This window comes from Oreochromis aureus, linkage group 13, assembly GCF_013358895.1.
Source record: "Oreochromis aureus strain Israel breed Guangdong linkage group 13, ZZ_aureus, whole genome shotgun sequence".
NCBI classification, from domain to species: domain Eukaryota; kingdom Metazoa; phylum Chordata; class Actinopteri; order Cichliformes; family Cichlidae; genus Oreochromis; species Oreochromis aureus.
In genome coordinates, this window is record NC_052954.1 from 15817354 (window position 1) to 15827202 (window position 9849).

The 9849-nt window shown below is 40.5% G+C and overlaps 1 protein-coding gene across 1 annotated transcript; it reads right to left on the reverse strand.

The window, feature by feature from the left end:
• Nucleotides 1–1792: 1792 nt before the first annotated feature.
• LOC120443422 lies at nucleotides 1793–7625 on the reverse strand. The gene is made up of 8 exons (XM_039622097.1): nucleotides 7593–7625; nucleotides 6741–6929; nucleotides 6243–6485; nucleotides 5982–6071; nucleotides 5654–5731; nucleotides 4404–4676; nucleotides 4145–4243; nucleotides 1793–2633 (listed from the first exon to the last, which is right to left on the reverse strand). Exons 1-8 carry the CDS (start codon nucleotides 7623–7625, stop codon nucleotides 2481–2483), a joined length of 1158 nt encoding a protein of 385 aa, XP_039478031.1. The 3' UTR covers nucleotides 1793–2480.
• Nucleotides 7626–9849: the final 2224 nt, after the last annotated feature.

The following is a 9849-nucleotide window of genomic DNA, read 5'->3' on the forward strand; positions in this document are numbered from 1 at the left end:
GGTAACGGTGCATATTGTTTTGACATCTTTGAAGTTTTCACAACTTTGGCTCTTTCTCGGTCGAGGTTTTGGAAAAATGCATGAATGAGATTTTCTGGCAGGTGGAGGTGTCTCCCTTCCCACTGGATCCTGTTACACATGAATGAATGAGCTTAAGAATAATAAAGGTAGATTTTAAAAATGGTGTTTGACTGTGTGGATCAAAATGTATGGACACATTTTGCAAGGTTAATATTAAAAAATGCTTCAGCATTTATGAAGCTATTTATAATGTCATTTTTATCCAGATATGTTATTTTTGCTGCGAAAATTATAATTGATCCTTTTTGGCAAAATATATCGGCTAAAGCTTGCCAACTAATTCAACTCATATGAAGAATACTATGTTAACTGTAAAGATGTGTCTTTAGACATAGCCTGTAAGGCACCAAGTCTACAGTTAGGTAATATATTATGTGCCTGTTATGGAAGCAATAAGTATATAATATATTACCTAAGGCTAAAAAAGGAAATAGCTCTCCAAGGTTCAAGTCAGGATATCAAAGCTATCCTGAATCATGTAAAGCTGAAGTCATCTTAGTGATGACGACTGAAACAAAGCAATTTTTAGATGGTGTTGTTCTACACTTTGGATAACAAACCTGAAACTCATTATGAAAAGGATGGGAGTTTTTAATAGAATCTAAAAAAAAAAAAAACACACAAATCAATCTACAAAAATGTATCTAACAGTCACCTCCCGAGCACACAGGGAGGCTGGATTCAGCTGTGGCTCACCAATCAGCCTGTTAGACTATTCAACAATTTCATTCTGTGTGAGCTGCTGTTCTTAAAAGGTAAGCATCCAAGCCATGATACCAAGGAAGAATATAAAATAGCCTCAATAAAAACACAATAAAATATAAGATCGTCATGGTTTCTGCTCTGTGGGCATAAAAAAGTTTCCTCAAGCATGACAGATGCTGGTGGCCTTTTTTTTGCACACAGCTCCACAGTTTGCTTCAAAGTTCACATTTGAGTTAATAATTGGTCCGAGATTGAACGCACTCCTTCTTTCATGAATAAGCATATCTTTTGTCTTAGGAATGGGACTCATCACACCAACAGAATCACCAAGGACTGGGGAGATGCCTAGTCTCATTGTTCTGGAGCGGATTATCAATAACTGATAATAATCTGCATACACTGTCTTCATATATCATCTAGTTGTGTGCACTGTAAAGAGAAAGCACTTAAAAAGCACTTAAAGTGGAAAGTTAAAGCTCTGTGTAGGGAAGTTTGTGTTTGTGCAAATGAATAAATACAGATTTGATTGCTCAGTAATATCAGAAAACCAACCCATAATGTATCGTTTTTCATTATTTGAAGACTAAAAATTAGTAAATTTGACATTGTCAAATGAATATATGCTTCCTACAGTAAAGGCACTTATGGAAACATATACCCTGTGACAATCTTCCCAGATTCACAGTTTATTATCTAGTCCTCCAAATCCATGTTCATCCTCCTCATCTCCTGCGAACTTACACAAACGCCTCTTGAGACAGTTTCAGGTAATAGACTCTGAATTGAATTTCACACACTGGATGTGCTTTCCAAACAGGTTGTATCCCTAAGGGAATATCACCCACGAATCATCACTATCATATGTTAAAGAAGCAGACAGTTTTTTTGTGGGCAAAGGAAGAGTGAAAACAGAAACAGGAGCATTGTGCAATCTTACATTTGCACAAGTAAACACGCCTCCTGCCACTCAGATAAAAGCCTCTTGGAATATTGATATTGTTGCTCTTTATTGAGAAAGTAACACGAGGTAATTATGCATTTACGGGCTGAGCATTCTAGGGCTGTGGAAGCGAGATTGCAGATTCCTCCTGCGATGTGTCCGGTCTCTCCCTCGGCTCTGCGTATAATCTCACAAGTGTGCGTTTTGCTCATACAGCATGTGTGTGAAGATGAGAAGCAGAGTTCAGTCAGTCTCAGGTCTCTGTGGGATTCAGACTCCCTGCTGTGCACTCTGTTCATCCATGTAGCATTTTATCACAACGTGGGCTATAAAAGGTTTAAGGGCTTCACACTGTCATGGGCGGAGACACTGTGTGCTTCTACGTCCATAACTTACACTCCGTGGTGTGAAGCAGAGGTATCCAGCAAGCATTCGCTGTTTAAGTGATCACATTTGACGCTACAACCTGTATTTTATGTGGACTTTGCAGAGCTGTACAGTCTTTTTAATTCAGTTTTGCGAGAAAAAAACATTTCTAATAAGCATTTAAAGCTTTAAAAAATATTAAACACTATTAGCAGCAGTTGAAACTGACAGGCAAACAAGCTTTGCAGTGACAGTGAAAACCACATTCCAACAGTCTGTTTCATACCTAGACTACACAGTAACATCAGTGAAGCTTCAGTACTGAAATAAAACATTGAGCTGGAGAGGAACAGTCTGTGTCCTTCATCTCTGCAGCACCAATCTGTGGTCAGGGCGGACAGAAAGCACTGTCGCAGCGGTCAGCGTGCACTCGTTTGCCAGGACCGTCAAAGTCACGTAGCAGTTCTCTGCAGGGGCTTTGTGTCAAGAGCTCCACATCTTCATCTGAGGTAGAGGGATGAGTGAGGATGATCCGGGGGATCTGCCACATGATTGTCAGAGAAGGAAATAGGATGGAGGAAGGAAACAGGCAAGTTATCAGGTGATATGATGTGAAGACGCTGAAGTCTCAGAAGAATAATGTCGCATAAATCCTAAATAGACAACGTGGTTTTTACAAGATTTTCATATTAGCATCTACTACTCCAGGAGACAGGACATTCTTTTCAAGTCAGATGGAAAAATGATGACGTCCCATTTTTTTACTCGATCACTTGACTGAGGCATACTCACAGCTAAGACATAAAATCTTTGCAACTGTTTTATTATTATTTGTTTGCTTGTTTTTAATTGAGAAAGTACACTAAAAATTGATTCTTGGCTCTCATAAACATGAAGCAATAATTTTGAGCAAAATCCAACTGACAAAAATCCAATCAAAGGTTGATTTAAGTGCACATCCTCAAATCCATTAAGATTAGAGTCAGGAGTTCCAAATGAGGTGTCAAATATCAGCACTACCTTAGCGAGAGACAGGTGGAATATGGTTTCTCCGATTCTTGCATTCTGTTTTCTATTGAAGTGTTTGGTGTCAGTATGCCAAGTTTTAAGCATTTTCTCAAAAGCCTTCATGGTTGTGCATACATCTGGCAAGTCAATTTGTTTGAAAGTCTTTACACAATGAAAAAAAAATCAGCAACAAGTGATGCAGGTTTTTAATGACTGCTAATATTGCCAAGATAGTTTGCCCTAGGACATTCAGCTCACACACACTGTCTCTAGTTGCAAAAAGAAGTCTCCAGGTAAGTCTTGCAACCATCGCGCTACAATTTAAAGAAAATATTTTGCAGGCACACAAGGAAGAAGCCTTTGCTGTACAAAAAGAGCAACAGAGCAGAAATATTAGCTTACTAATGAGTATGTCTGATCAGGGTAGGCAAATCGAGCAGCCACAGTAGCAGCAGACGTGCTCGCGGCAGATAAAAAAAAAAACAGCTTTTCACAAGAAAAACGTTCTAACGACTGTGAAGCACAGCACAGTGGAAATTTGATGGTTTGGGGGGGTTGCTTAGCTGCTTCTGGGACTGGGCAGCTTGCACATAGTAATGCTGCCTCTTATCAAAGAGTGCTTGAATATAATGTGAGGCCATCTGCCTGACAGTTAAAATCAAATGAACCCTTCAACAGGATGGAGACCAGATGCGTTACTAGGATGTCAACTCTGTGTTTATGATAAAAGATGAGGACAAAAAAGCCATTTCTCCGAAGAGCACAAAACTAGTTTCTAAGGCCAGTCGTGTATTTAGTTTGTCCACAACAGAATATTACATCAATTCAATTTTTCATTAAGACAGTACTGAAAAAAAAATTATTTTCCTTGTGATGTTTATTAGTACGATATTTTTACTTGTGGGCAGTTTCAGCTTTTCCTAATGTGTCTCAAAACACACCGGATTTCATCAGTTGTAGTGCGAGCTACTTGATGGCAAGTTTTCCCTGAAAAATAATAACGATAGGCTTTATTTCAGAAGGAAGGATAAGAAATCTGCTTACTGTCATCGTCTGTTTCCCCCCTGCTAGGAAATCGTTTTTAGTTAAAGCCTCCGCCACCAGCTCAGACACAGTCCTTTTCAGATCACTCTCCAAATCAGACTGAAACAAGAGAAACAGAGCAAATTGGGAAGAAGTGTAAAAGAATTACTAAAGGAGTGCTGTTTCCTGAAGGTTTAATCCACATGTGGCAGGTGGAAAAACAGGAAGGATTTAGAAAGTGTGTTTTGTGTGCTATATAATGTATGAGTAAACCACCCACAATGCCGTTGCCATTGCACACAACCGCCTCAATCTTCTTGGATACACAGTCTTCTGCGCTCTCCAGCTTGAGCTGTTTACTCCGGCCTCCGCCGTGCTGGCTGCACAGCTGCCGTCCAGCCGCATCCCGAGGATCCTGAGACACATCCAGGTCACGCACCACTCGAGGTAGAAGCCTCTCTCTGAGTACTTTCATCTTGATGCAACTCCCAGCATTCCTGAGGGCGCTGACCGCTTCGTGGTGGGTCGCCCCCTGCATGCTGATGCCATTGACCTGGGAGGGTGATGGTCACATTACACTTTGAGGAGCAATGAAAGCAGGAGCACGAGTCAGAGGTGAGAAATTCTCTCTCTCTTTTCCTCTCTCACACACACACGCACCATAAGTACTGAAATAGTATGTCTAAAGGTAGATATTCACTTCTTAATTGCTGTTTTCTGTTTCTCACAGCAGTGATTGTCTTCTATGTTAGTCTTATGATGCCATCCACTGGTCACAAGAGGAACACCAACGGGAAGTACCGGAGTTTTATGTCTGTGTGTTATTTAAATTCACCGCTGATGCGGCTTCAGTAAACTCTGGATGGATCAACTGAAGGCCCAAATCCATCTTTTAGGTCCTGAAGGAGGGCTTAGCTGGATTATTCCTATTCCTTAAGGACATGACTGTCAGACACTGTACGTCTGCTGTGCTTCTTTTTCTGTCTTCCATCTGTCCAGTTTCCTCAATGTTTTATAAGGACACACTGCACAACATACAGAGATATGCCAAATTTCCAGCTAACAGCTCATTGAGAATCACCTTATATTTGTTTAGCAAAAATACTTATAAAATATACTGTTATATTTGACACTCTTTTTGTAGATTCAACTAAAGAAATGGGGGGGAAAGGTTTTTGTCACAGACGGCTAGTAACAAAGTGAATACAACTTAAAATTGGTTCTTTGCTAAGATGTCTTTTATGTGTAGACACAACACTTGTTCATCCCTTAAGTTAGATGTGGGCGGGGGGGGGGTAGCTTAAACGGTTCAACAAACAAACAAAAAAGAAAATGTTCAGGTACAAGGCTGGAAAATGAAGAAAAGAAAAACTTTGAAAAGGCATTCAGAAAGCCTGGAGAACTATTGCTTGACCACTTTTAAAATGGGAAGAAGGCTGCTTGGAAGCAAAATATAAAGAAATGACAGGTGGCTCAAGACCTTTGCACATATTGATTAAATCAGAAGTTATAAATAATTATTACAAATACCTCTAGCAGTCTGTCTCCAACATGGATTCCAGCCTTTTCAGATGGCCCCCCTTCAGTTACTCTGGAAATAAAAATGCCCTGAAAAGAAATAGACACAATAACCTTGGATGAAATTATCGTTTAAGTATGTAATGAAAGCCTTTTTGAGTGACTAATCTCTTCAAGTTGCATACAGATCCATATGAGTTTCACTAAAACCAGCAAACCCATGAGAACCTCGCGGCAGCTGCTTCTCATCATCTTCAGTCAGGCAGCCAAACGATACACTATAAATGTACAGTGTTGCAAGAGATTGAGCAATACCCGACTCTTCTCCACCAGCACTCACCTCATCGTGATCTTTGTAAGGCAGAGAGCCCTTTCCACCAGCTATGCTGATTCCCAAACTACCCCTCTGACCAGACACTTTGATCTGTAACTAAAGGAAATAGTTTTGTTAGGGTTAATGTAATTTGAGGCCTGATGGAGCAACACACCATGGTATATTTAAAATCAATTAGTAACAATTTGACAGAATCAACACACTTCTCTGCAGTGACTAGAGTAATCCTGCAGATGCAATGTGACATTTAAGAAAGATTGAAGTTACTCTTAATGGCACTTGGGAGATGAATGATTCCTGAAGAAGGGACTTCTCGGTCACCACAGAAGATTTCTGATGCACTGTGATGGATGGGATCTTTATGCTGTGGACAGGGTCTCCATGGGGAAGAGAGCCCACTTTAATAAGAGCTCTGTGATGCTGAAATTTCCTGCACGCTTGGGTTTCAACTCTCTGGTGGCCAAAGAGACGAGGTAAGGCATCACACTCTGACAGCTGGCCCGCACCAGCCTGGTGATTAGAAATAATTTCATGGTTTTACTGGCTTTCTGTGAGATATATAGATGACAATATTTAAATTTTATTCACAGAGATGCAGATTATTAGAAGAATTAAATCTCCAGTTAATAAAAAGAATAATGAGGTAGAGTTTCTTGGCACGGGATGTGCAATCTTTAATAAGTGAAGCAGGGGAGCAGTGAGGCTTTAAGAGATAACAAATTAAGCAATATCATCTGATTAAGATATCTAAGTTGGACAACAAACCTCCTCGGGTTGTTTAATTTCCTTTACGTCCTCTTCTGTGCAGAAGCGACTGCACACACTGTTACTGGGTGGCAGCATCTGAGATTCCTCCTGCAGACGCTCTTTGCTTGCCACCCAGCTGAAGCCTGGGATGACCCAGGTTTGGGAAGGGGTCCTGAGGGGCGGGTTAGTATGAGGATTTCTACACTCCTGGAGTTGGACAGAAGACAGTGCCTGCTGCTGAAAATTTAAAAGTCAATGGGATGTTTTGTAGAAACAATCTAATGACAGTGATGGCTCAGGGTTAAGTAAATCTTGAATGCAAATGTACAGTTGTCTTTAGTAAAGGACCAGCTTGGTTGCCATTCTGGCCCTGGGACAATGTTGATGTTAATGTTAGGAGAGACCATTGTGGTTTTATGCACCATAGTACATCAAAACAGTCAGTATCCTACTGTAGTACCTTTTCCCTTACATAGTTTTAAAGCTCCGAAGAGCCACAAAGACAAAAGCTGAATTCATCTTTCTTTCTCTCATTTTTGCCAGAATTTTTCCTTCCTATGACTGTATGATTGAAGCAAGGCAAAGAAGGAGTAAAGAATGATGACATGCTTTAAACGCATTGGAGTCTCACTTATGGAGCCCATACTTTAAAAAGGTAGAAGGTCACTTGAGGCAGTGCTACATTTATCAATACAAACCGGTCAGGACCAGTGAAAGCTTTTTAATTATCCACCAGAAAAAAAAAGATTAGAACTTTTTTAAGTACCAAGGCTAGTACACTTGTCTTTAAATGTTTGATCCAATTTAAAAGTGCATGAGTACTAGCTTACTTTTTGATGCCTCGAACTAGGATAACAGATCAATACATACGTGTGCCCCTTTGATCTGTAGCTCCAGTTTCATGTGTTTGGGCGTGGAGAGCACAAAAACACTGTATATACTGAATATACACTGCACAAAATAAATTAAGAGAACACTTTATCATCTCAATATAGCATGAAGTCAGTTAAACTTCAGGGATGTCAATTTATCTAATTAGGAAACAAACCATTGTGAGTCTCTTTCACCTCCTTTGGTGCAAATGAAAGTGACAACAGTGGTATTCAAGAGGCGAAAACAGGACAACCCCCCAAAAAGAGGATGGTTCTGTAGGTGGTAACAGACTATTGCTCATCCCCTAATAACAATAATTATACATCTTATTTGTTGGTTCTGTTCAAAGCACTCAAGGTCACCTTACAACCAAAAATTAACAACATGAACAACCTTGAAAGAGACTTAAAGCAAGGAAATAATATGAACTTAAAACATATAAAACAAGATGGCTATAGTTTTTGCATTCCGATTTGAATTGCGTCATAGAGTCTAGCTGATGAAGGTGAAGTGGTAATCAGCTGCAAAGTCAAGGTGCAGCACAGTTAAAGGCACCCGTGGTGCCTGAAGTGAGCAGCAGTCAGAAGAGCAGCTGAGGCTGCTGGAAGGGATGTGAGGAATAATGAGGTCTGAAAGATACGGGGGTGCCAAGTGCCTTGAAAAAGTGAAGAAAAGTAAGAAGCGAAATCTTGTATTGGATACACTGAGGAATGGGGAGTCAGTAAAGCTGGATATGAATAGGTATAATAGACTTGGTGCGGGTGATGACTCATGCTGTGTTATGTACCACTTGAAATGGATTAAGGAGGGTTTTTTTGGGAGACCAGAGAGAAATGCAATGCAATAATCCAAACAAGAGGTGACCAGCGCATGAACCAGGACTAGTGTGCTGTGTTCAGAGAGAAAAGGGCGTAGTCTAGAAATGTTACATAGGTGGAATTAGGCATTACTGATGTGGGCAGTAGAGGAAAGAGTATTGTCCAAGATGATTCCAAGACCTTTGACACTGTGAACCTGACATCCATCTATAGAGACAACAAAAGGGCGTAATTTTGTAAAGTGAGACCTTCTAGCTAATAAGAACAACTTGCATTTTGTCACTGAGTTTGGGCTGATTGTGGTAATGGAGATGAGAATAGGAGGAGAAAAGAGAGGTTCTTGGTTTTGTAGAAAAAGAGTCATCAATATAAAAATGAAACTGTACACCAAAATGATGAAAGTCATTTCAGAGAGGATGGAGAGAAATTGTAAATAGTGGTGGTCCCAGCACTGATCCTTCAGGAACACCAGAGACACTCTTTATCCCTCCTGACTGATTTTTCTCTAGTTGTGCTTTTTTTCTGGTGTCCTTGTCACTGTACAAGGACCTGTGGAACCTGAAGAGATCATTTTTTTCCATCCATGGCGCATCCATATCTGCTGTCACATTTGCTGTGTCTCCCACTCAGTCTCAGTGTGGAGGAGACAACAGGAGGCACACTGTTAAACAAGGTCTGTGGCAGTCCTCTTCTTGTTCCCCCTCACATAAAGGAGTAGATACTGGTCCTGCTGCTGGGTTGATCCCTTCCATGGCCCCTGTCCAGGTGTTCTTGTATATAGCTTCTGTTGCCTCTTCCACAGTGTTGAGATTGTGCCACACTAAACCTTCTTGTAACAACATATATGCCATCCTGGAGAAGCTGGTCTATCTGTGCAACCTGACTCTGCTGCAGGTACCATCTCACGCTACCTGTCATGGTGAGGACATTCACAGAAAGCAAAACTGAAGAAACATCAGTCCAGTGGGAATAAGGACAGCAATGATCTGTGGCCACCACCTACAAAAAAAAAACATTACCTAATGGGGGTTATCTTCTTGTTGCCTCTCCAGGTCACCTGATGTCACTTTCATTTGAACCAAAGTATGAAATGGATTCAAAGTAGTTTATAAATCTTAGACTAGTCTATAAACTAGACAGGCTGATATCCCCCCAAGTTTACCCGACTTTGTGTTACATGATGATTCAGTATTCCCTTAAATGTTTTAAAACATATATTTGCATTGAAGTGGAAGCATGCCAGCACCAGAACAACATGCAGTACATGCAGGATAAACAAGTCATGCCTGCAGAGCATTACAGAAATATCATGCACTTCCGAACAGACAGAACAAGCGTGAAAGGGTCAAGAAAGGTTTTAATTCAAAATGAGACGGGTCCACTCTAAGCTTACTTTGAAAATATATTATTTTTGGACAGGGAGATAAGATCCCACC

Bases quoted from the DNA above. Each gene is read 5' to 3' on its own strand.
- LOC120443422 (XM_039622097.1), bottom strand. From the start codon at position 7,625: ATGAAACTGGAGCTACAGATCAAAGGGGCACAC. The intron at 6,930-7,592 runs GTATGTATTGAT...GTCCAACTCCAG, and splicing joins TACAGATCAAAGGGGCACAC to GAGTGTAGAAATCCTCATAC. The intron at 4,244-4,403 runs GTGGGTGGTTTA...CTCTTGTTTCAG, and splicing joins TGTGCAATGGCAACGGCATT to TCTGATTTGGAGAGTGATCT.